At 40.1% G+C, this 26,679-nt stretch overlaps 1 protein-coding gene and 1 long non-coding RNA gene across 5 annotated transcripts in view; both read left to right on the top strand.

The window, feature by feature from the left end:
- The window catches only part of ets1 (v-ets avian erythroblastosis virus E26 oncogene homolog 1), a 39,070-nt gene extending 15,653 nt beyond the window's left edge, over nucleotides 1-23,417 (top strand). For 2 of the 4 annotated variants that reach the window (XM_016676771.1, XM_016676772.1), the window contains exons 4-10: nucleotides 12,000-12,119; nucleotides 12,646-12,846; nucleotides 13,136-13,213; nucleotides 13,571-13,816; nucleotides 16,384-16,644; nucleotides 21,173-21,291; nucleotides 22,586-23,417. In XM_016676771.1, the coding sequence (XP_016532257.1) occupies nucleotides 12,000-12,119; nucleotides 12,646-12,846; nucleotides 13,136-13,213; nucleotides 13,571-13,816; nucleotides 16,384-16,644; nucleotides 21,173-21,291; nucleotides 22,586-22,801 (1,241 nt within the window). In that variant the 3' untranslated portion in view covers nucleotides 22,802-23,417. Of the gene's footprint in view, nucleotides 1-1,105; nucleotides 1,487-11,999; nucleotides 12,120-12,645; nucleotides 12,847-13,135; nucleotides 13,214-13,570; nucleotides 13,817-16,383; nucleotides 16,645-21,172; nucleotides 21,292-22,585 lie in introns of those variants that run through there. The other 2 variants (XM_007562743.2, XM_016676770.1) reach the window with 2 other exon arrangements.
- On the top strand, nucleotides 13,823-15,757 carry LOC107837419 (uncharacterized). Its single transcript, XR_001663440.1, has 2 exons — nucleotides 13,823-14,141; nucleotides 14,281-15,757. It is a non-coding gene; the product is annotated as an uncharacterized LOC107837419 (long non-coding RNA).
- Nucleotides 23,418-26,679: the final 3,262 nt, after the last annotated feature.

Below are 26,679 nucleotides of genomic sequence, written 5' to 3'. Positions count from 1 at the left end.
TAATTTACCGAATGACGCTTTATGACAACAGTCATAAATATTCATGAAGGCTTATTCATGTTCATGACAGGTGTTATGTCATGTTTATGAAAGTGTCATGTCAGTCTTATTCACCCCCCTTCAAATAAAGTGTTACCCAATGTAATTATGTAGGCACTTTAAAACAGTTTGTGATGTGTGCACTTTCCATGTCAACAAAAAATATGATTGTATGTGACATCAAAAATAGTTTAGAAATCAATTCAATCATCATTCTAGCTATCCAACTTTGCACCAAGACTAATTGTTAGAAAATTAACATTCACTGAGTTTCTTTAGATTTCTGACCAATCACATTTATTTATTTATTTTTTCTGGATATGTTTTGTGCTTGGCATAGACACTTTTGGTTGCACATAGAAAAGGGGGCACCTGCCCAGAGTGCAATGCACACAAGAACTGTCACTGTTATTCTGGAAACCTTGAACCATTCATGTTTCATCTAACATTGTGTTGTTTTGCAGCTACCTAATAAGCCAGCAATGAGGCAAGCAGACTACCGGACTGCAGTGCTTCACACTGTTTATTACATAAACATTATTAGTGATGAGGTGCAAGTTGTAAACAATTTTACTATCAGCCTTAACTATATTTGACTGTCATAGCAATGTCAGTCCTGTCCTCTGCACCAGGAAGAAGATGCCGAAGTAAATGTTTCATTTGTAAGCAAAGTTTGTTTCTACTGAAGTTAGACTCCAAACATCATGGCTCAAAATACCAAGAATCAAAGCCTTTTAATAAACTCTTTGCAGTGTCGTTTAAAATCATTTGCCTAAATAATGAACAAGTCATTCAAGGCACTCAACACTGAGCCCCACTTTTTAAAACTGTTTTCGTGTTCTTGGAAAAAGAGGAATTTTCGGGAACGAGTCATACATTTGATGACGTTCTGTGGTCTTGGCAAGAGTATTTTCACACTACAAAATGAGGGGGTGTGATCGGGTCTTTGTGTGTGTATGAGTGGGAGGGTGGGATGGTAAGAGTGGGACATAGTAATTGAATTGTGAATCAACTGGCAAGTCAGCCCCTCAAACACCGCCCCCTTCGACAGTCGCAGCGCTTCGGGTCTGTGCAAAATGCAACGCCCATGGCTAGAGATACAGAGTGAGTGATTGAGTGAGTGAGTGAGTGAGTGAGTAAGAAAGAACGAGGAAAAGAGGGAGTGTGTGTGTATGCATCGGTGAGGGAGAGAGACAACGAGATAAGTTAGAGTAAAAGAATCTTATTCGTGTTGTAGTGTGAGGAGAATAGAATTAGAATCGCCAAAGGAGGAGCAGATTTTACCCACTTATTGAGTTTTTCCCCCTCTTTTGGAGCTGTTAATATAATAATAATAAAAAAAGGAACGCGGCATTTTTTTTTTCAAACCACGCTGATCTGATGATCATGACGGCAGCTGTCGATATGAAACCGACGTTAACGATCATAAAGGCTGAAAAGATGGACGGTGAGTAAGACAACTCTTCCTCTTATTAAGCGCTTTGACAGTTAGCACGGGACTAACATCACTCCTTAGATGTTTTTTTTGTTTCTCGTAGCTAAGGCGACCCGGTCGGTGACAGATTACGTTAATGAGTAAAGCACAGCGCTGATTCTCACCAATTAGACGCGCTAAAAGTAAGGGGACAAAACGTCCTGGACGCCTTTAATGTACTAAGACTGTTTTGTTGCTCAATATTGGAGAACACGCAAAGAAAAACGCTGTCACGCCTGAGGCTCCACAGTCATGCAATAGGCTGTACCGTACTGTATGCGTGTTTCGCGTCATTGTTATTGAATGCATTGGGCTGTGAACTTTACATTAGGCCAAACGTGCATTTCCTATAATCTTAAAGTTTTGCGAACACTTTGCATCACTTACTTAAGATTAAAATAAAGTTTAAACGTGATAGCATATCACCTAGCTGGGATATGTTTGTGAAACATGGCATTTTTGAGTATCTTACTTTTTCCCATTCTGAATTTTTGATCTCTAATTGAGACATTGCTCATATTTAGTTCATAGTTATGTTTTTTGTTTGTTTTTTTTAGATTATGTTGTGCAACTTATTCCCTTCTTCTCCTACCCATCTCTACATATCCCATGTCATGCAGGGTAGAGCTTTGACTTTTCACCTTGGAGACAATCAGTGGTCCCTAATAACCCCCCTCTCCATTGCCTCCCTTTCCTCTGTCCTCACTACCTTCGCCTCCTCCTCCTTCTCCTAAGTGGCTGAAATGGAGTATCCAGAGGAAAGGAGAGGCAGGCTGAGGTGATGAATCTGCACTGCTGAGGCTTGCCTCTCCAGCTCTTGGCTGGCTGGAGGGATTATACAAGCAGTAGTGATGGGTTTGGCCACAGTTTTGAGCTGTTTTGGATTTTAAAACATTGTATGGTTTCACTTCTTGTACTTAAAGCTTTTGTTTGATTGATTTGCATTTTTCACTTTTTTTTGTTGTTGTTTTTACATCAATGTCCCCTGCCTGTTCACACCTCAGGTGGCGTTTTGAGTCCTGTTAGCTGAGCAGCAAGCTAATAACGGTGCATTATGGAAATCTGACACTAATTGCCAGAGTTGACCGACTAAAGGAGCAGTGATTCACCGCCATAACCAGCTTCTCCCTACTGTCAATACCTGCGGAGCAAAGCCTAAATACACATATACCTTACAAACACACAAAAAAATTTGCTGACAGGCGTGGTTATGTTGCCAGAGCGTAGCGCTATCTTGCAAAACCATTTCACAATGCTCGGCCCCTCTTACTCTCACTTGGGTGCACTCGGGTCATAGCAAGCCTGCGAAGGAGGAGTTCAAAACCCAAGTGAAACTTGCTCCAACTGCCTCCACATATACAGTTGTGTTTACTTTTTGTTGTTACTATGCTTACAAGATAAACGTACTCCCAGTGTCTAAAGCAACATAGTTGAAGACAAGTTCAGCCTTAAACTTCTAAAAAGTTTAAGGGTGAGTTGAAATGCCATCATTTACAGTTTTTTTTTTTTTTTTTTTTCTTAGAAGGATGTGCTGGACTGCCACCGAGAAGCAGTGGACGTTTCTGCTGAAACGTCCACTGCTTCAATAAAAAGAAAATAAAGAAAGAAAAAAAAAGCAGTGTTGCTAAGTTAGAACTGCAGCAGTCACCTTTTCTGCAAAACACCTGCATCAGTATACGGTTTATGTGTTTATGTTTACACCCTGCTATCATGCTTAGGCTATTTCCAGCCCACCTTACTATACTATTTGTTTTCTTTTGTGACGGAAGTGCTGCCAGTGTCGGCTTTCGTGGGGCTGTCCTCACCCTCCAGCTGAGGTAATTTCTTTCAAAGCGCTCACACAACGCCAGGGTCAGAGGTACAACCAAACACAGCTTCTAATGTTTCCCCAAGCTCTTATGCTGTCCCTCACCCCTCTTCCCTAGTGCTACAGTGAGTAATTCCCAGCAAAGTACACTTCTTTTTTTTTCTTTTCTTTTTTTCATGGTAACCCAGACCACGATATTTTGCTACTGACAACTCTGTGTAGCCATAACAAAACTTAGCTTTCCAGAGGTGGTGTTGAAAAGCTGGTCTGTATTCTGTAGGAGTACAGCACAATCAAGCAAAATTTCATACAGTTGCTAATGAAAAGACTTGCCAATCATTTACAGGATGAGACATACTTTTCGGCTTTCTCCCACTTGACTGCTTGGTTTCATAAGACCTGGAATTTGGGGTTCAGTGGCTGACTGGAATGCTTCCGAGCATGCCCTGCTGGGTGGCATGCATGGACGCATGGAGAGACCTTGAAGGGAGGCTCACTTTTATCTGATCAACACAGTGCAGCGCTGATGCTCATGTAGCAAGGCCTTATATGGCATCTACTTCCATGCCAGGCACATACAGTACAAGCACATACAAGTCATGCCACAGAGATGATTTCCAGAACTACGTCAGACTTTCTTCTCTATGGAGATTCCCACTTTGCGGCTTTATGGAGCAATGACAGAGAGTTGCATAAGGTTCCAGTTTTATTATCATGTATTGTGTCAACGCTACTTCAGTGGCACAGTGTAATATATGGCAATATTTGAGAGTGTGTGGCTTGTTAGCAGCTGTGTAAACACTGTTTGGGTGATCCTAACCCTTCTTCATGTGGTCTGTCTGTGAATCTCACCAAGCAGTGCAAATAATTTCCTTTTTTTTTTTTTTTAAGTGAAACTGAGGCTGATCTGGTTGCAAGAATCAGACCTTAGTTGTTCACATCAGTTCATTACACCACCAAAATTGTATCAGACAGTCTTTGACCAGACTGTGTTTTGACCTTCAGTGCTGTAGGTGCTAACTTTGACAATTGGCCTCCCTGTGCTGGCCAGCATGAAGTGGAGGTCTGTGCTTTTCCACAATGACCTTGTCTTTCTTTGCTTTCCTTGCTGTACATTAAATCTATGAAATGGGTTATTCCCCCTATTCAGTCAGTGCTTCATTCATTGCTTCTTGACTGAGTCTATCTTCTGCACATAAAGCCATGTACTGCGTAGGTCCTTTCACAATGCTTCCCTAGTGACTACACGCCTTAATTTTTGCTTATAAAGCTTAGTCATAAAGTAAGGCGTGTCAGTAGCAGATACAGCACTCTACTAAATAATAAACATATGTAGAGTCAGGATCTTAAGGTTTAAAGAACAACCAAGGTGTGGTCAGTTTGATAGCCGTAAATGGTCTGAATGAACAGTAATCCGAATGTAATGGATCTCCTGGAAGCCTTCTGTCTACACCATCTTATTGACTCACTTTTCACAAAAACAATAAAAAACCAAAATAAATTAAAAAAAATAAAATACTTGGGTAGGGGAAGTCTAGCACAAACAAGAGTTTTTTTGTAACTCTATAGTCAATTACCCACCCACTCGTCCTCAAACGATTCTCCCCCACTTTTCTCCTCCCCCCCAATGTTTCCATTTCTTTCTGTTGGCCACATGAGTTTTTCTCACGACTCCTTGATGTGGGATACTGTGAGTTCCTAGTGAGCGTACTTCGTCCCATCCCCAGTCATTCCTAGCGTGTAATCCCTGAGTCATGGCACTAGACGCCTGCTGCACCACACGCCACTGGCTCTCCGATGGTGAGTCTGTTTGACTGTGTTTTTGCTACTCCGTCATGCCTGTGCCCTCTTTACATTACCAGCCTTACCGAACCCATTCTGGCACAGTTTGATACAAAATTTAAACTAAGTCTAGACATTGGCTTGAGTGCTTTCTACTTTGACCCCTTCTTTGTTTTACACTATGTGTGTCTTATGCATCCCCTTTCTGGAGCAATGTTTCCCCAGCAAAAAAACAAAAAAAAATAAAATCCAAAATAAATGCACTAAAATGTTTGCTTCAACACGGATGTTTTTAACTGTCCACAATGAGGCCATGTCACTCTTTTTTTTTTTTTTAGCATATGCTCCAGATTTTCTTAACGTTTTTTTTTTTTTTTTTTTTTTTACTGCACACCAGCTGTTTTTTGTGTCTGTGTCTGGTTCTGTAATTAGCTGAATAAATGGGGTACAGCCACAGACTCTATGTGTATTAGGCCTACAGCATGAAAGGCATATTGATTGACTGACTAACCCAATCGAAACGTTATGGAAAGGTTATGTCTTTGAGGCTAGTGTAGTCTTCAATGTCGGTACATTTCTCATTCCTTATGATGACCTGGACTTTAATAATTCTATGGAATTGTAAATTGGGTACAGGTTTAAAGCCTCCATTTGAGACACTGCAGCATAAACTGGAGTCATTACTTAATTTTTTACCAAGCCGTCTTTTTTCATTGTCAAATCAGCATTTATTAAAGCTTTGTTTTACTTACATAAAATAGATCACTTTTATGTAACTATTTGTATCCTGATTTATGCAAACTCCATGTGCTGTTGTACAGCTTTTGATGTTTTTTTTTTTTTTTTTTTTTATACAAGGTTACAAGGTAGTGCTGGGCAAATTGTGAGTCACTGCATGGAATTTTACAAGATATGGTCATTGCTTTTCTCATGACCAGTCACATAGTCTAATGAAGCAGCACGCTATCCCCTGAAGTCCAGTCGTTCTTTGATGAAATGAGTCACAACCCATCTGTGTGTCTTGTGTGTTTTGATTTGTGGTGTTAAGAGAAAGGCAGAGAACTGGAGAGTGGCAGATAAAGAAGTCAGTTTGTGTGAGAGTTTGCATAACTACACTGTTACCCTCATGCTGGAAATCAATTCCATCTCATCTTGCAAAACACTAACTTTTCATGTTATCGAATTCTGGTTTATGTCTTCTTAATCAGTTAAGTTTGAGGTGTTGCGCATTCCTTTATCTTAGTAAGATAAAGGAATGTGTCAGCTTTTTTGTACATGTTTTACGCTCCTATTAGGCATGGAGGCGACACTGAGCTTAAAATAGAAGAGTAATTCATCATCCAGAGCTGAAACCATTTTGCCGCCTAGACCACAAGTCATTTTTGGTCACATTAGAGGAAAACAAGAAAGCTGTGAGAAGCACATTAGTGATTGTAAAACAGAGGTGGAATGTGAGGCATGCAACATGAAAACAGTGTGGTCTAGTGGGAATTTATTTATCAAGTGTCCATCTGCAGACCATACAACCTCTAATGTATGCATGGTGTATAATTAGATCCAGGCTTTTTGAAACATATATGCACCAAAAGAGAATGGTTGATTGTAAAGGCCTCAGTGAGCATGAATTCAGAGCTGCAGAGTGTTTTACATACAAGACTCACTCTTGTATCAGAAACCTGGCTGTGGAATGTGTTGCTTTGGACTAAAAATGGGACAGGCACTGTTTTGTTGGAAAAAATTAAACGTGGAGAGTAAACTGTTTGTCAGATATGTCGTGTGTTTGGGTTAATGCCTAAACAGTTCCCCCAGAGCATCCCATGTCTGTTTATAACAGGGACGGACACAGCCAATGAGGGATGTCGGTGCCAGGGTAGCTAGCCCTATATAGGACTGCACTAACACCACCTACCATTTCCATTATTGTGCTTGTCTGGCAGTTTTCTTTTTCCTAGAAACTTGGACCAGGGCAATGTATTATCAAAGTCAGTTTTGTTAAGTCACTTTTACAAGATCCTTTCCTGTTGACTATCATTTTTCTCCTAGACCTAAAGGAGAACTTAAGAGTTTTGCAATAGGTTTTTGCAATAGATTCATAACTATTGCCTAATCCTGAATACTTGAGGTATACCTAAAGTTCAGCTGTTTTTGCAAGGCAGTTCAATATGGATCAGGGAGATACACTCTGTTTATAGCAAAATCTCTAATTAAGCTATGTGTAGCTCCTGTACATGATTGCATGAATCACAATTTCAATTATTAATGTCTGCTTCAGTTGCCAATGTGTCTGCGGTAGCGATGGTCCTGGGCAGCTCTTACTATGATGTCGGCAATAGCAGTCCTATCTCTTACAGCTTCCTAACATCACCGCAGGCTTGTGTTTCATGGAGGGCAGCCAGAAGCCAGTGGTTATGATGTTAGAATAAAAGTAGTGTTTCAGTGCTGGTGCCTACGATGGTGGGATTTTCCTGGTTTGGTTTGCCTTAGCCTATCATTGTCCTGCTTTGAAGGAAGTTTTAGTCTGGGTCTGGGCTGGCTTCTTCACATTGCCTGCACGTCTATTCCTGGTCTTTTAGTTTTGAAATAGAAAATTGAAAACAGCTTGGCTAACTGAATAAAAAGCCCTGTTAAAACCAGACAGCCAGCCCTTACTCCCCCTCTTACTCGACTGCAACCCTCAGTAGCCACTTTATCACCCTGCACTGGTGAATGGACCCTCTTCATACTAGTAGGGTCTATGACCTCTTGTTCCCAGATTGGTGCTCTAGATATGGATCTTCATCAAAGGCACTCTTGGTTAGCACTTTCCAGCCCTGTTCAATTGAAGGTAGAGTAGACTGCCTCAGAAAACCAATTGCAGTATAAGGTCTTGTCTGATCGACTCAAACCTCTGTCTTTTTTTCTCCACCTTTATGTGCTGCTGTTGCGGCTTCCTGCATGTTGGGATATCCAGGAAATCCTTGGCAGTGACTGTAAAATGACCCTCACCTGAACTCACAACTCACCCCAATTCCCACAGGAAGTTGCAGCTTAACCACAGAAAATGGACTCTTTCACATTATAGAGATCCCTTTGAATAGCTTTTTAGACACAGTTCTCATGTTTTTTTTTTTTGTTTTTTTTTTTTGTTTTTGTTTTTTCACTGTCCACTTTCTATTTCCCACCCTGACACTTAACTCTCTTAGGCTATATATAGCTCAGTCACTTTATATAAAGCATATTGTCCCTTATTTATAGGGTCTGGTTGCCTGCTCTCTATGTATCATTGTGAGTGGAGGCAGCAGCACAGGCTTCATGAATGAACTGATCTTCTGCCAGAGGCTGGGAGATGGCTCCAGTCCCACTGTGATGTCACTCGCGAGATGAAGAGAAGAGCGATGGGATCTTTATGAATCCTCCCATTCAATTGTTTGACTCTTTCTCAATTGCTTTTAGCCCACCACTGGTTCCCTTATCCCATGGTGGGCTCATTTTACAAGCTGGTGAGTCACGCTCCCCCAGCTCAGCTTCCCCTCAGCCATTCAAGACGCAATCTTTCTATCTTCCTCAGTCCTGCCCTGCCCTGCCTGGCCATGCCTACCGACGCCTTATCGACTTCAGTCTGAGCCACAACAATCCCAAATTCTCATCCATAAGCCAGAATGCAGACAAAGATGGCTGGTAATTTAGTGCATCCATGTCTGCTAAAAGGTGTCAGGCAGATTTGTTGTTTCACTTTGGTAATGTAACAGGAGCGCACGGGTCCGTGGAAGTTGTCCCAGTCATCATGACACGAGTAGCAAATCAATACCTTTTACTGCATGTCTATATAAAACACCACTCTCATTTGGTGATTCTTAGAATAGATTAACTTATTATTCATCATGCATCATTAGTAGAAATTGCCTCCAGTTCATTTTTCCACTGTAGGCACCCTTTCTTTCTAAGCCTTGTTGGTGAAATGTGAATGCCTTAATGTTGGCTCATGATTTACACCCTCTCCCACAATTCGTGAGCTAAGTGGATGGGACTCATTTTGCGGACAAACCCACACTGTCTAATGTGGAAAGTGATGACTTGTGGATGCTTTAAGGCTCTGCGCGCACTGACCATGTTGCATCTAATGGGACTCGCAGGCACTGAAATTGTATCAGGACTTCATCATTTACTAGAGATTGTCTAGGTCCGAGCTCGCCTCTTTCCTACTAATGGATGCGTATTGTACATTAGCGCTGCCATGGATAACTTTCGTATGGATCATTCGCCATGCAGACTGCTCTATTATCACTTTACTTTTGCATTTAGAGTTTGTCTTTCAATATTGTTCTGCCCTCCTCTTCATGCTTTATACACAAATAAAACAAAACTGTGCATTTTCTAAATATGCACAAAGCATATTTTCTTGATGTACATATTGTATTTACAGTTTAAGCTTTTAAAAAATGACAAAGCTAATTTTTTCAAATGTATGTAAACAACAACAACATGTTATAAAAACAAACAACAAAACTTGCATTTCACAGTTTAATTTTGTTTGTATTCATGATTCTCATACTTCTCTCATACTTTTCTTCCTTATAAACCCAACATCACTTGTACTCTGTGGTGTTTAGTGTCTTTTGATGGAGGATTTAGTGCTAAAGTAGGTTTCATTTTGCGTGGGCGAGCACACACAGCAGCCGGGCTGATGAAAGCGACCAGGAGGGAGGGGACTCAAACGGTTCGAAAGTGCAGACAAACTCCACTCCATCCAGCTCAAATAAACTGCCACATTTTGCGTCTGCCTTCACATCAAAGCGCAGACTGTCTGAGCCGTTTGCAACATGAGAGTATCTGCTCTGCTAAGGCCTCTTGAGAGGAAAATATGTTTGGTAGAAGGCTAGTTGACCCAAACTATCCAGAGCATGCAAAGATCTTATTTTTATTATAGAACTGTGAAGTACAATTGTATGTGCAATGATGTACTTTAAAAATTATTTTAAGACTGCATTGTCTGGTAAGGGATTCTTGCATGAATGGTACCCTACCCTGTTCTCTTCCATGTTCCGCTGGTTTTTTTAAAAGACTTCCTGCAAAGTATGGAATACTCCAGTAAGGTTTGAAAATTGCATTTATTCATACTTGCAGTTTTCAACACATTGATTTTTACACTTATTGTAACACTGTTTGTCTTACTATTCCTTATAAAGTAACACACATCACTAGTGTTACTTTTGGCAGTTTATATGCATTGCTCAGATAAGCAAGAAAAATACAAAAACCTTCTTTCCCTCAGCTGACCAAAGATGTCCAGCAAAAAGAGGAGGAAGAGCAAAGCTGCCATACACTCTGCTCCATTCAGCCGAGGAAAACCTTGACTACTTTTGGCTTCTTTTTTTTGCATCCCAACAATAAATCATGGTATACATTGATACCCAGTCCAGCCCTATTTCTTTTCCTATGAAACTTTTTATTTCTATAAAAGAGAGAAACATATTAAGACCGGCATAGTTGGACTTAAGTGAACAACCAAAAAAAAACAAAAAAACAAACACATCCTTTGTCCTAGGTCCCTTTTGAACAGGGACAAGAACAACAGAACGAGCCCTACTTTTTACTAACAGCCAGACAGACATTGATTACATGGGTGAAGGAGGGACAGCTGCTGTGCATTCCTGACAAGGTCGAGACGTCAGTGAGTGGTAAAAACAAGCATGAGCTGAGCTCTGCTTGGCAGATAAAACCACCCGACGGTGGAGATGCCAAGACATCTGGGCTCAACGAACGGTGGTTCTCTGCTGGCTAGTGACACAGTTTTCCCTCATACCAATTTGCCTGAAGTGATTAGATGAGTGATTTTTTTTAACAGAATAGAAAGATGAAATGAGGAGATAAAAGTGACAAAAGTTGAGATCTGAAAAGCCTTTGCTGTGAATACACTACACCCTAGACGCTGCATTATGGCCTGCAAATTCAGCATTATTGTCTAATATACTGCACACTAAAGGTTATGCTAGATGTAGGCTTATTTTGTAAATTCTTGTGGGCTATTTGCAGATTGAATGATTAGTTAGATGGTTGCACTGTCTGCTAAAAAAGTTTTGAGGTTTTTTTTTTTTGTTTTTTTTTTTGGAGGTCTTTTTTTCCAGTGCTTTTAGCCTTGAGGTCTTTTTTGCCTTTCTTAGCTCATCACATCCCCTGCTTTGCCCCCTTTATCCCACACTTCTGCAGCTTGGTCAATCTAATTAGATGAGTGCAAGTCATCAGGCTCTGTTTAAAGCCATCAAAGGCAGCTCTGTTCCCTGCTGGGTGCCCACTGGCAGTGAGCAGAGAACAGTAAACGCAGTGTTGTCACTGCAACCCTCGAGACAGCCCAGCCCCTCCGCTTTCCGAGCCACCCACTGGCAGCCGCCGTGACATCATCACTTCATCCTGTGACCCTTGACCTGTCAGAATGTTTGACCCCATGCTTGGTCTCGCGACAGTAGTCTCACTATGTCAGGGCGACGTGGTAGGGGTCACGGTGTCACTGATGGGCACCAGGCATCGAGCTCCCACCCAGGGTGTGCAAGCAGGGGAGAAGTTTGGGTGTGAGGAGTTTGGAAATAAATTTGTCTCAATTTCCAAAGTTCTTTTGTACAAATCATGGTCTGTTGTGGCAGAATGTTGTTAATCCACACCACAACATATAAAAAGTGTTTCTCGGTGATATATTTTATTTTATTTTATTTTTTTCCTGGAAACAGCCACATTCTCTGTTTTTTATCTAATTTAATTTTTTTCTGTTAGATCAAGTGTTTTTTTTGTTTGTTTTTTTTTTCCATAAAGTATAGCGATTCACTCCATTTCTTGTGTTGGTTGTATTAAGTCGTTTGTGGTGTTTGTGTGTCACTTTTTCCAAATCAAACCATATTTCATGTATTGTGAATTCATGTTTTCCAGATCCAGAGTGTGGCGACGTTCCCCTTTTGACTCCAGGAAGTAAAGAGATGATGTCCCAGGCTCTGAAAGCCACCTTCAGCGGCTTCACAAAAGAACAGCAAAGGCTGGGTATTCCCAAAGGTAAAGAGAGTCAGTTGCTCATTTGTGGAAATTTAATTTTCTAACTTGGGTCTTAGACTGTCAAAATCACATCACACATGTTTTTTTGTTTTTTTCACCCCCGAAACTTAATTTAATGCATTCTTTAAAAATGACTAAAAGCAAGACCAATATATTCCTACTCCACGCATTATGGTGCAAGCAGACTTTTCTTCTTGAACGGGTGGAAAATGATGAGTTTGCCCATAAACCCAGGCAACCACAAACAGAATTCATGCTGTTTGCAATCAGCCTTGCTGACAGTATTGCAATGTAATCCCACAATAACTGACAACTATTTTTTTTCTCTAATTTTCATTACCACTGTGGTTTATGTTCCTTTCCTCCTCTATGTTCTTTGTGACACTTCGCAGTTAGTAAGCACAACATCAGAAAGCACAAGTCCACTCTATTGAATCAGTCACTGGTTTAGATGAATGTCTGCACATGCACTTTGAATGAGTTTCACAGTAAATATACCAATCATCAGCTATTTATTGCTCTGCAGATCCCCGACAGTGGACAGAAAACCATGTGGCTGAATGGCTTGCATGGACCATAAATGAGTTCAGCCTGAAGAACGTCGACTTTGAGAAATTCGGCATGAACGGTGCCAACCTGTGTGCGATGGGGAAGGAGCGCTTCTTGGACTTGGCACCTGACTTTGTGGGCGACATCCTGTGGGAACATTTAGAAATGCTCCAGAAAGGTAACGTTACAGTAATCTCAATGAGAAAACTAATATATCTTCTGTATTTGCTGTATGAAAAAAAAAAAACAAACAAACAAAAAAAAAAAACAGGGTGATTTAATTTTTTTCTGTCTGAGGATTTCTGTGGCAATTACTTTAGTAACAGGAGCCAAACAGGAAGGCACGTTTTGGCTCAAGACATAAATTTTTGATCATGCTGGATGCAGTTACACGATAGAAAAAAAAAGGCCAAAAAAAATCAATGATGAGGTCACTGACGCTTATTCTCTATCCATTTTTTATGAAGAGGATACAAAGCATTTCCCCATCAATGGACTGACCTCCAACTTCCAGGAATCCCGCTATACCTCAGACTATTTTGTCAGTAAGTACTCATCACAATCATTGTCAATCGTGCTCTCTAATTGCCAAATATGCATGCATAAAAAAAATGATTGAACGTGAATCAGCTTTGTGAATACAAACAGTTCAGTAATGCATTCATCCACATTAACATTGTAAATAACTCTAAATTTAGGTTCTGCTTCTAAACTCATGCCAAAGATCTACAGGGATTATTTTGTGCATTAAGTGATTCAGAAAATGTATCATTTGAGCAATTTTTTTTTGGTATCATTTCAACACAAGAGGAATGCTGACTGTACTGCCCTTTGCTTCTTTTTATCCTTCTGTTTTACGTTTTGCTCTTGCTATCCCCATTAACTTGCCTCTGTGTTTTCAGGCTATGGTATTGAGCATGCTCAGTGTGTCCCTCCTTCTGAATACTCAGAACCGGGCTTCATCACGGAGTCATATCAGACGCTTCATCCCATCAGCTCTGAGGAACTGCTCACGCTCAAGTATGAAAGCGAATACCCCGGGATCATCCTACGAGACACAGCCCTCAACTCCATGCAGGGTGACTACTTCTCTGTCAAACAGGAAGTGGTGTCCCCCGACAATATGTGTGTGGGACGCCTCAGTCGAGGTGAGGAGCCGTATGTGATACAGTGCTTTGCGAAAGTATTCATGCCCTCTACGCATGTCCTTGTTTTCGCGACGTTTATGAGCACAAACTTTATTGTATGTTACTGAGAATTTTTTTTCGGGAGAGCGGCACATAATAGGGTGTAGCTGTGAAGTGGAAAGAACATAGTTAAATGTTTTCAACATATTTTCTCAAAATAAAAATAAAAATAGCATGAAGCGTGGCATGCACTTGCATTTAGCCTCTTTTGCTGTGATACCTTGAAAGAAAATCTAATTCAAATGCCCTCGGATTCAAGATAGGATGTTCCTTTATTGATCCACAAGTCAGGCATCACAGCAATAAAAACACAAATAAATGGCAAAGTAATGCGGTCTCAGAATAAACCCAGCTGTTCTATAAACACTTGTTACAAATATTAGTGAACGAACAGCATCATGAAAACCAATCGACACAGCAGACAGGTTAAACTTAAAGTTTCAAAGTAGTTTAGAGCAGAGTTCTCTTCTAAACAATGCATGCAAAGCTTTAAACAAAACTGATTAGTTTGTTGGTGTAACAGGGAAATATGTGAAAAAGTTCAAGTGATTTGAATGGCTTTGCAAAAACATTTCCCTTATCCCAGGTAAATTCTTTCAGTGATTGAAAGTAGCAAACATTTCACGCCAAACGGAATATTTATTTTAAACCGAGTTATTAAACCTACCCATAGGTGCATGCATGCGTTTGTGTGAATGTGTGCAAACGTTGGAGGTGTCTGTGGGTGTCGGCCTGCGTGTGATTGTGCTGAAGCTACCAGAATCTTGTCATGCCACATCAGTGTGCACGCATTAGAAGAGAAGAAAAGCAGGCCCTCTGGTTGGTTTGTGGTTCATGCAAACCTGCCTCACATACTCTAGACTAGGTTGGGAAAAAAAAGAAAAGCCTATTGTTTTTGTCAGAGTGATACACGAACCAAAGCCACAATGTGTTCTCTGCTTACCGCTTGTCCCTTATGTAAAGCAGTTCAAGTGGTGTAACCTTAAAGAAGGACGTTTTTTTTTTTTTTTTTTCTGTCTTGTTTTTCTTGGCCTCTTTTCCTCGATTCAGTCTCTATGTTCTGCGTAAGGAGATAGAAGTGTCATCCTCGGTTAGCAAGCAAGGGGTTTTCTCATGAAACGGTTTGCTTTTTTAAAATGTGCAGGCTTGTTTTCTCTCCCAAGTGATAGTTTACAGAGGACTTAGCATCGTGGTTTACATTTTAAGCCATGAAGAGAGAGGCTTTTCTTCTCACAAATCCCCAGCTGTATAAATGAATAGCATCTGCCATGTACACCATTGAACGCCTTCCCTACCCCCTCTGTTAGTCGTTTAAGCGTTTGCCTGCAAGATTTAAGGTTCAATCTTCACGCAACACGCATACCGCGCCTCTCAAGCATTGTGTTGTGCTTGCTCGACGTGGGAAAGTGCTTTGTGTCCCGGCTGATATCCACATGTGGCTTCAATTTTACCAGCTGAAGATCTCGGCATCGGTTGAGGCATTGCATTATCTGTCATTTGTTAATGACTTACCATTCAAAGACGCCGCTTATCTTTCCCAGGGCCAAAAATAGCAAGACAGTTTGTGGGATTGTCTTCCATTTAGAATCAAATCCAAATGGTGGTTGTAAAAGCGAAATGGGGTGTGAAATGGAGAGAGTGGCATAACACAGAACTGTATGGCTTAGTGACACTCAAAGTTTCTACTTCTAGCGTGTTTTATTTGTGGCTTTTCTAACTTTTGCTCGTAAGTTGGCCGTTTTCCAGAAACATTTTGCATTGAAACATTGAAATCAGAAATTCTTTTATGCAAAAGTATTATTCCTTCTTGAACTTTTTTTACATTGTAACCTTCAGTGTTATTCCTGTAATACACCAACACAAAAATAGTACATCATTGGGAAAATGCATCACTTTCAATTTTAAGGAGAAAAAAAAAATAAAAAAATCTGAAAAGTGTGGCCTGCAGGTATATTCAGCCTCTGTTACTTTTACTCCTAAATAAAATGCATTGTAGCCAATTTTCCTCTGGAGGCATCCATATAGGTGTATAACTGAATCCCAGTGTAGCTATAGCTGTAGATGGAATGGGCATTAGTCAATTACCAAGACACGCATGAGACATGACAGGAGTAAAGTTGTGGAGATGCTTAAATCACAGTTGTGGCATAAACCAATATTCCAAACATCTTACAGAGAGAGCACTGCTGCAAAGCAGAAAAGTTGGAATAAGAATGACCCTGAACATGCAGCCAGAGCTAATGTAATGGTTTAAATTATTGTATATTTAGTTGTTGGTTTGGACCAAAATCCAACTGAGAATCTGTGGCCAGGTTTTGAAATTGGTGTTTACACATGCTGTCCAAGAAATCTAACATTTATTTTGCTTTTATTAACCCTTTCTTAAAGACTGCATACAAGAAAAACAAAATACAACTGAATATTATTATTGCTTTAAAGTTTCCCAATGTAGTAAAGTTAACTGTCGTCCTTAATGACAAATCTCTTCTTTCCCCCCCCCCCCTGTTCTTGTTCCAATGTCCTGCCAGGTAAGCTCGGTGGCCAGGACTCCTTCGAGAGCATCGATAGCTTTGAAAGCTGCGACCGACTGACCCAGTCGTGGAGCAGCCAGTCCTCGTTCAGCAGCCTGCAGCGGGTACCGTCCTACGACAGCTTTGACTCGGAAGACTACCCCACCGCCTTGCATGGCCACAAGCCCAAGGGCACCTTCAAAGACTACGTGAGGGAGCGCTCCGACCTCAGCAAGGACAAGCCCGTCATCCCAGCGGCAGCGCTGGCGGGATACACAGGTAAGACGACCAGAAGTCGAACGTCAAATGGGACGATTCCGTTGCTTGAAAAATCTTTCGTGGGACACTTAGAAGGTTAGGCTTCAAACTGTAAAATTTCACAAAAATAATTTCATTTTTCAATTAAAATTATAGCTTTATAAGGTAGTGCTTTTATGCCTTCGCCAGACTTCAAGTGAAAGAAAAGCTGTTGCTCCTTTTAGTTTCACTGCACAGCTGTAACACACTTGTTGATGCTCTGCAAAAGTCCCACGTGTGGGAGGTTTGTATTTGCACCACTTTTAGAATAGAAAGAGAGAGAGACACCTTTTACCCAAGTTGCCCAAGTTACTCAGATCAAAGAAAACAAAATAGATTTTGCTCCTGCCTCCTCCTCTTCCTCCTCCTCCTGCTTCTTCTTTGCTCTCTATTTTTCTTTCTCACCCTCTTGTTCTGCCTTCACTTCTCATCTACCTCATTGGTATCTCCAGCCCGCATCTAAACCTATTTTTCCAGGTCGTCCTAGCAACGGTGGTGAAGAAAAAAAAAAAAAAGAAATTATGCCTGCCCTTGCTCATAGCACTACAGCAAAATTATCTCTTCATCTTACTGAGGCATCTTCGCACCCGTACATGCTCGAAAAAGCTGCTTGACGTACGCTCTTCAGGTTCACTAAGATGTGGAGATACTCGCAAGCCTCTAAAGCAAATGCACTATTTCTGCATCTGTTTCAGGTTTTGGTTTAAATTCTGCTCCTGTTGGCTTGAATTGTTAACCTGATGTGTGCAGCAAGATAAATAGATGTTTTATCATTGTTTTTGTTTGGTGCTGTCATTGGGTCGATTTAATCTCGATGTTTATTTCATAATACCTGAGGAGAAGTCTTGAATCGGTTTTCTCATTCGCTCCTCTGTAAAAGCAAGATTTTGAAGACCGTTGATAGCTTGCAGTGCAGACACTGCACCCCGGGACTTTTTTCTGTCCTGCTTAAAATTATGGTCACAAGAGTGCACCACTGTTTGTAATAAAAAAAAGGGGGAAATCCCAGCAAATGTTTCCAACGTCACAAACAATACATACATGAGATCTCATTAGACGGACCCACAGTCGGTATGCACAAGTTAATTCTTCATGTGCATGGTTATTAGTTCAAAAGCCACTTGTGGAACAATGAGTCATTCATTTGTAATGATGCTGGAAAGATCTTCTAATGGATTTATAATCAAATAACAAAGAGAAGATGCAGCTCCTCTAGAACCATCAGAGTCCCACGTTGCTCCTTGCAACCTTTTTGACGAAAATGGCAAACCGCTAAAATAAAAGAAAAAAAATAAATAAATAGAAAGAAAGAAAACCCTTTGCAAAAATTTGGCTTTTATGGCATGATCATTTGTTTTTACAAAAAAAAATAAAAAATACAAGAAACAAAATAATTGTTGCTAAAATATTTATCAAGCAAGTTCTGTTTCAGGTGCAATGTGTTGTGTCATTTCAATCTGAAGAAAAAAAAAGCTTTCGTCAGCTTTATAGTAGAATGCAAGGTGAAAGTACATTCACCAACCAACTGTTTTAGATACGCCTGCTCAGCAATTTTCTGGCAGCAACCCAGTGACTTTAGGAGTCACCACTTACTGAAGTTCAAAAAAGTTATCAGAAATGAGATTTAGTCAGTTTGAATTTGGCAGCGTTGTTAATTTTTGATAAAAATGTCTTCCGGTGTTAAATGCTCATTAGAATTTAAAGCTTATTGATCTTTGAGAATATGTTCTTGCATCATTATGCCATTACCATTGTATTACTTGAAAATGGTTAATTGTTTACCACAATAACTTCCAGGACAATTTGTCGTCCAGTAAATTTTGCTGATCATTACAGGCCTATGCGCACATCATCTAATGAATGATTCTAACTCCACCAGTGCAACAGACCATGTCTAAAATCTCAAATCATTTTAAAATAGTTACTTGAACATTGCAATGACTTCACCAATCAAGGCCTTGAGGCCCGGTGTCCTGCAACGTTTAGATGTGTCCCTGGTCCTACACACCTGAATCCGATAGCTGAATCATCCCCTCAATGCGCTGTCAACTTCTCCAGAGTCCTGTTAATGGCTTTATTATTTGGCTCTGTTGTGTTAAAGCAGAAACACATCTTAAAGTTAGAGGCCACTAAACCTTGAGGCCCAGGTTTTGAAGACCCCATCTATTAGAGCATCTTTGAGATGTGGTGGAACAAGATATTTGCATCCTGGATGTGCAGAGGACAAATATGCAGTAACTGCATGCACCGAGTGTATAATATTCATGGTGCAATAGACCATCCTCTCCTGTAAAGAAATGGAAAGAAGTATTTTCCATGGCATGCTCTGATGATGGATGAAGTTAAATCCTACCAACGTGGAATTTATGTTTGCGTGTAGAGCCGTGTGCATATCCATGTCCTAGCAAGGCAGATGGAGGACGTAAAAATCAAAAAGCAAGGCAAATGAGTTAGAAACGTAAAAAAGTGTAAGGAAAATCGAAGCTCGCGTTTAGAATAAACAAACATTTCCAAAACAGCGTTTATGATAACTCGACAAGTTGCTCTGCTTGGTTTCCTGTCCCGGTGTGACAGGTGACACTTACAGCGAGGACAGGGAGTCAGATAAGGCTGCTGAGTGATAAGTGAAGCTCCAGTTGTCGTCTTTGCAGGTTTCCTGTGAGAGCTTGTTATTTACACCTCTGTCTGCTCTAACACCAGGCAGCTTTAAAAACTGCTAAACCCTCAATATTTTAATACTGATAACATGTGGATCTTTTTCTTTCTCTGCTGAAAGATGCTTTCCTTTTTTTTTTCTTTTTTTGCACTCCAACAATAAATTAGTCTTGCTCATAGTTTCACTAATAACTAAAAATGACATTAATGAAAAAACTCCATTTGTCTATTAGTGTCCCTGTGTCTGTCTTAGCTGCAAATATTTAACCCCTTAACTGCTGCCCGCAAATCGCTTACATATCTGTTACTGGGTCCAAGAGGTCACCAGCGCCCTCATGACATTTAAGAGCTTTTTAAAGCACATATGGTGTACCATGAAGTACATTCTAAAGACTGCTGCAAATGAAAGCCTCTACCCTTTTGCCACAGTGTATGCTCTTTCAATGAAGCTCTTTGTACATGAAGAGAGCAACATATTTTTGGAAACTTTTTTTTTTTTTTTTTTTTTTTTTTTTTGGAATGGATCGCTTGTGAGAGCACAGCGGGCTGGTATCACCCATGTATGTGGGCTGACTGCTACTTTGACTCAATTTTGAGCATTTTGGGCCTGAAAGACAGCCACTTCTTTCTAAATCCAAAGTGGCTGTTTGTTCTGCACCGTCTTCAGTCCCAGCAGGAGTTTTATAAAAAGCTCCCCCGAAATGCCATTTCAAGCTTTCGGCCCACGCGTCTATTTCACTGAAAGCTTTGGTTTTGTGTTGTGTAAGGGCACATACGTTTTTTTTGTTTTTGTTTTTCTTTCTTACGCATTCGCGAGACACAGAGAGTGAGACAGATAGGTGAGTATAGCTAAACTGCTGAGGCGGCGTATGCTGCACAGGCAGGTGTGATTTCAACATACGAGCCTCAAAAGTGGGCGCGTTCCTCTATGTGAAGAAAACCACACGATCAAAGTGTAGCGCAGTGAATCTAGTTCATAGACAAAGCCTTTTTTTTTTGATCCTCTTTGTTCTGCCTTTCCACCTTTTTCCATCAAGTGATACAAACTCTTGTATTAGTTTTTTGTTTAAAATAGGTTTTATTGGGTTACTATTTTAGTCCTTTTTCTTAAAAAATACAACCCTATTGTAGTATACGTGAGGCTTTGGGAGCTGTTCTCTTCTTGAAGCACTGGTTGTAAGTCGTTAGATGTGCTGCAGAAGCCCAGAGGCAGCGCCTCTTTTTTTTTAAAATGATGATTTCATCAGTAAGGAACTCATACAGACACAGACTCTAGATTCACATACTGTACGGGGCCAATGGCAGACAAGGGACTACATGATGAATGAGACTGTTGTATTTAGGAGGACATTTGCTTCCACTGCTTTCCTTCAGCCTGACCCAGATCGGAAGGTTTACTTTGTCCTTCTTCAGACCTAAGTGAATAATTGGCATGAATATTTAACAGTTTCACATTTAGGACTGGACTGTGTTATGTGTGGCATCCTGGTTGACCTTAAAATTTGTGTTTCCTTTCCTGGTGAGTGTATCTTGTACTGCAGTAAGTTGTGAAATCTCTGAAAGCAACATGTACCTACAACTGTTCTTTAAGACCTTGGTTTGTATGCAGCATTACCATTCCATGGATGCAGGGCATTATTATTTAAATTGCAGAATTTTAACAACTTAAACCAGTTGGTAAGCTTCAGAACTTGGGGATGTTCCCGTAAGCCAGATCTCCTTTGGCCTGAGCTAACACTTACCTCAGTAAATCCTCACACCAGCCAGCATCAGCACAAACAACAATGCCTTCTCTCCAAGTAAGCTGGCTAAACAAAACACCTCCTTCAAACATGCTCTCACATCTGTTCCACAGGCAGTGGCCCCATCCAGCTGTGGCAATTTCTCCTGGAGTTGCTGACCGACAAGTCCTGCCAGTCCTTCATCAGCTGGACAGGCGACGGCTGGGAGTTTAAGCTCTCTGACCCAGATGAGGTGAGAGGCTGTGACCCTGTTGGTCACTGGCACACGAGATGGGAGGTCCTAAGTGTTTGGCCAGATGAAAAAGATGTCTTATTTGTGAAAACAGTTGCCTATTGTTTCTGACTTCAGTAATTGTGTAGTGTGGTACTTAGGCTGGTCTATCACGAGTAGGTCCAATTTAAATACAGTATAAACTATGTAGTACCTGGCAAAAGTACTTTTTTTCATGTTTTGTCACATGGCAATTCCAGTTTAAGCAATTAGGTTTAACTGGGGTTGTATGACAGACCAACTCAAAACTCTACATATTTGTAAACTGGAAGGAATTATGCATGTTTTCAAAATTATTAACAAAAACCTCCCAAGACATTCTGTGATATCTCTGCCTGTAAGCTAGACTTTTTGCAGCCAGTCCATTTTCCCATAGTTCCACCAATCTTCCCATTAACTCTGACCAGCTTCCTCTCCCATGTTAGGATAAAATGACACCCTCAGCCTGATGCTGCCACTCCACAAGATTCCCAACAGGGTGGTTTGTTTGGGGCTGTGCAGTATTGTTTTTCTGTAACTCTCTGCATTTCTAACTTTGGTTTTATGTGACCAGAGTTGGTCCACATTTTGCTATTCTGGACAACTGATCCAATGGAGCTGTAAATCTCTACAGCTCCACCAGCTTTTCTCTAATTAATGTTTCCTTTGTCATGTTTTGCAGCTCAGATGGACAACCATGTTAAATTACATGCAACTGGGCTGAATATACTAGGGAGTTTACTAGTTAAGGTTGTTATTTACCCTATAATATATTTATGGTTGTCACAATAAAAATATACAGCTCTGAAAAAAAAATGAAGAGACCACTTAAAATGATCAGTTTTTTTTCTGATTTTACTTTTTATAGGTATATTTTTGAGTAAAATGAACATCGTTCTTTTATTCTGCGAACTACTGATAACATGTCTCTGAAATTCCAAGCAAAAATGTAGTATTTATTTGCAGAAAAAAAGAAATGGTCATAATGATAAAACAGATGCGGTGCTTTCAGACCGCAAATGATGCAAAGAAAACAAGTTCATATTCATTTAGCGTCAGCAATAATAAGGAAGAGTTCGGAAATCAATAGTTGGTAGAATAACCATGAGGTTTCCAATGGGGTTCACTTTGTGTCGATCTATCATATAAAATCTTTATCAAATACAGAGGTTTGTGATTGTAAGGCAGCAAAATCTGAACTTTTTTTTTTTTTCATAAGTCACTTTATTTTATTTTTTTTCTTATTTCGATATGCTCTTTCTTTCTCTCTGTGCAGGTTGCCCGGAGGTGGGGCAAAAGGAAAAACAAGCCCAAGATGAATTATGAGAAACTGAGCCGTGGCTTGCGCTATTATTATGACAAGAACATCATCCACAAGACGTCTGGGAAGCGCTATGTCTACCGCTTTGTCTGTGACTTGAAAAGCTTGCTGGGCTACACACCCGAAGAGCTGCACGCAATGTTGGACGTAAAGCCTGACACAGACGAGTGAAAGCAGAACTGGCGAAAAGAGCAAAAAGAAACTTAGGACAAAAGTTGAGCTACTGGGACTGAGGCTCATGACGTTGTCTTAACTGTTTGATAAGAGTTGGTTATCCATTTTTCTGGGGGGACCGAAAAGTTTTTAATGACTCAGTGATGGTCTTTGTTGGATTTGAGCTCCAGTCTTTCAGACCACGTTTTAAAAGGAAGGCAGAAGCCAAAAAAAACAAAACCTGTATTCACAACCTGTTGGAAATGACGAGTGTGCATGAATGTGTGAGTGAGTGTGGGATTGCGCGCGCGTCTGACATAATACTGGTATTATTTAGCAGCTCAAGGTAAATGAGACGCTACTGGGTAGAATTATCAGGTTATCTTGTGTTCTGTTTATGTAGCAACGAGGGGGAGGCGAGAGCTCTGCGATACAAGGTGTGAATGAACGAAGTCGAGAAGGAGCCTTTTTAAAGTAACTTGTTTCATTTTTGAGTTAAGCAACAAGCAGGTGAAAGGTTCCTGCTGAGATAACAGTTGCCAAAATGTCAAAACGGAACAGATATTTACAACCATTATCACTGTTTCTCTCCTGCAAGGGGAGAGCTTTCAGCAAGGACCAAAAAAAAAAAAAAGTGTAATGTAGGATTTGATGTTTGAGGACCATATGCTTGTGCCAGTATTATGTTGTTAGAGCACCCGATTTAAGTCCACCAGGCCGATCACTGGGCAGAGTATTTTTGTCTTTAAGTGTTTCAAATTAGACTTCATCATTGAATGCCAAGTTACACTGTTCTGTTCTCATAGCAGAAATGTGCCGATTTGAGTCAGACAACACTAGAGACGCACTGGCCCTGTGCTCTGTCAGGTTTGAAGAGCCTGTTGGAGATTACTCATACCCAAAGAGGTCTGCAAGACAACCGAAAGAAGCCGTTACTTTTGAAACTGACGCTTTCACCTTTATGTACATGTCGCCACCTTGTTAGGGACACATTCTGTGACTGAAACGTATGCGTTTTTTGCATAATGCCTCCAGTATTAGCAAACTGTAGACAATCTACGTGGGGAGAATCAGTAGACGTTGGTGCAAATTAGATGAACAATCTTGTCGGTTCACTGTCCACATCAACCAATCATTTTAATGATGTTTTAATAGTCCTGTCTGTCTGTCCTGTAAAAGTTATTATACCGATTGGCAGGTTTTTAACGCAGCCATAAGAATGTCAAATGTGGGTCAATTTTTGTTTGTTATGCAGAACATTTTGTCCATAAGAAAGGAGCTAGAGTAGTGTGATGGTATAACGTAAGAAAAAATAGAAAGTCAATAGACAAATGTTGACTTTAGAGAACGGGAACCTGTTTGTTATGAATGAAGGTCATGGAAAGAAGTACGTGGATAGCGCAGGTGAATTATCACTTAGGCAACAGAAAGGGCACAAGTTGATTTGTGTGGGTCTTGCATGGCTGATGGCAGACTATTCAGATTGTAGTTTATGTGCGTTTTTAATCAATGATCAAAAATAATATATGCCTCAGAGAGTGTCGTATTCTAAGAGCACATTTATAACAATTCACTGGTTACATTTTAGGCAAATTGGCAGCGGCTTCCTCCACAAACAGTGGGAACAGTGTCAGTACACTGGGAAATGCCAAAGTTGAATATTATCCTAAAATACTATGTTATTGTTTACAGTGGCTGAATGTTACCCATATGGATGGAAATAGCTTTGGAGATGTCTATTTGTACAGATTGTATTTCATAATGCTTTACTGAGACCCGGATTACACAAATAATCAGGAGACAAAGCAGGAATAATAACCAAAACTCATGTGAGGTCTTTCGGCTACGGTGCTTTGGGTGTCTACAGCGTTTGACATGGAGCAGAAATTTCTCATGTATTTGGAAAGTGTTGTCTTTTATCTTTTTTTTTTTTTTTTTTTTTTNCTCAAACCTGTGTTGCTTTTACAATAGAAAATTGGATCCTAAAAATGTATTAAACTGCACTGTATGTTATTTTCTTTCTACATGTTTCAAAACAGTGTTTATTATTTTGTGTGTGTGTTTGTTTTTTTTTTTTACTTTTGTCATGATGTTCATAACAAAGGACAACTTTAATGCCTATAATGTTAATATTTTTTTTTTAAAACGTGTTTTGTCAGGAACCATTCTGTTGTTCAATGTGGGAGACTACAATCTACTGCAGGACTTGTGTTATCAGTGACAAGAGCATACACACCAATATTTTGTGGCATATGCATATCTCAAAATGGATTTTAGAAGGAAAGCCTTATTGTTTTTTTAATGGATGTTATTCTTTTCTGTATATTTTATAGTGTCTTTGTATTTTTGTTATGAGATCATTTTTATTGTATTTAGTTCACAAACATTTGAATATTTTTCAATAATTTATATTTTATAAAAGACGAGAGACGCAGACAGCTGGTGCTTTCATGGGAATTTAAAAGGTAGCGCAGGACAAAAATAATGTAGCGGATTTTATTTCCAATTGTCTGTTTTGTTTTTTTGTTTTGTTTTTGTTCTTTTTTTTTTAATATCAAAAATAGACCTGTCTGCTTGAGGAAAAAAAGGCTGATGCTGGCCCATCAATGATTTCTGCTGGAAAGGTTTTATAAACTGTAGCTTCTATTTCTAAAATGTACTTAATGTACTTCAAAATGTTATAAAATATATGTGAAGAAAGACTTTAGCATTCTGTGTGGTGTGTTATTTAATTTATTCATCATTTATCTTTCATAGACAAGGTGTGGAACTTTGCAATCAGGTATTTTTTATTTATTTATTTTTTTTTTTTTGGAATGAGCTTAATTTCAATATATTTTGTGAGGGTTGTGCTTGTTTGCATGTGTCAGATAATATCTATTATAACTTTTAACATTTGAGATTCCAACCAAAACATATCATTGGAACAAGAAGGACAATAGTATTAACTTGAACCAGCTGAAGCTGTGACTCCAGAGTACAGAGTAGGAGGACATTGAAACATAAACCGACCACAGAGTGTCCCAGTTTTGACAAGTGTTTCTTATGTGTTGATAAGGTCATGTAAAAATGAAACCGACACATTGGGACTCATTCATGTTCTAGCAACCCCTCATATAAATTCCACCATAGATAGAAAACATGCAGAGCCGTGGCCTGCTGCCTCAGACTGCACAGATGTTTTGGCCCTTCACCAGCCGAGTAGAAACACATTCAGATCACCGTATCTTCATTATGAATGAAAAAGACAAAGCAGAATCAATATTTTAAAGGCTAAGATGACAAATTCGCACACTTCAAAAAATATATTAATTAATTCAGTATTTTACGTGTGTATGTATATTAGAACAACTGTGCTGCCTTCATTCCCAATATTCTCTTCTCAGTGCTTTTCTTGGCTGAGGGCAGGCTGAGGTTACCAGGTGGTTCTTCTCCTATTCCACCTCCTCGCTCTGACTGGGCTGATGATTGAAACCAGACATGACTGTTGGGCAGGTTTTAAAATACCCTCCCAGACAGTGCAAGCTCTAACAGTCCATTGTGATACCACTCATGCCCACCAGCTCCACATCCAAACACAGATTCAAAGCTGGGTCATGAAGAATCCACTTCCCCCCGCCCCGTCTGCCTTCGTAACCGCGTTTAAATCTTCCACCGATTTAACGAGATTTAAGACGGAGGCCTGCAAAGAGCAGAGGAAGTCTGAGCAGAAAGTGAGAACAGTCACAACTGACAGTCACAGAAAAATTACAGATAACTCTTTGCTGCTCCGTCCAAAAGGATCCTCCTCCATGTTCATCCATCCACAGGCCTCCGGATGGCTGACTGCATCTCGTTTGTCAGATTTCAAGGTTAAATATTTTGCAAAAGGGTCTTACCAAGCTATGTATGTTTTC

This window comes from Poecilia formosa, unplaced genomic scaffold (genome assembly GCF_000485575.1).
Source record: "Poecilia formosa unplaced genomic scaffold, Poecilia_formosa-5.1.2 Scaffold141, whole genome shotgun sequence".
Lineage (NCBI taxonomy): Eukaryota > Metazoa > Chordata > Actinopteri > Cyprinodontiformes > Poeciliidae > Poecilia > Poecilia formosa.
Note: the sequence above shows the minus strand (reverse complement) of the source record. Positions and strands in the feature narration are given on the sequence as shown.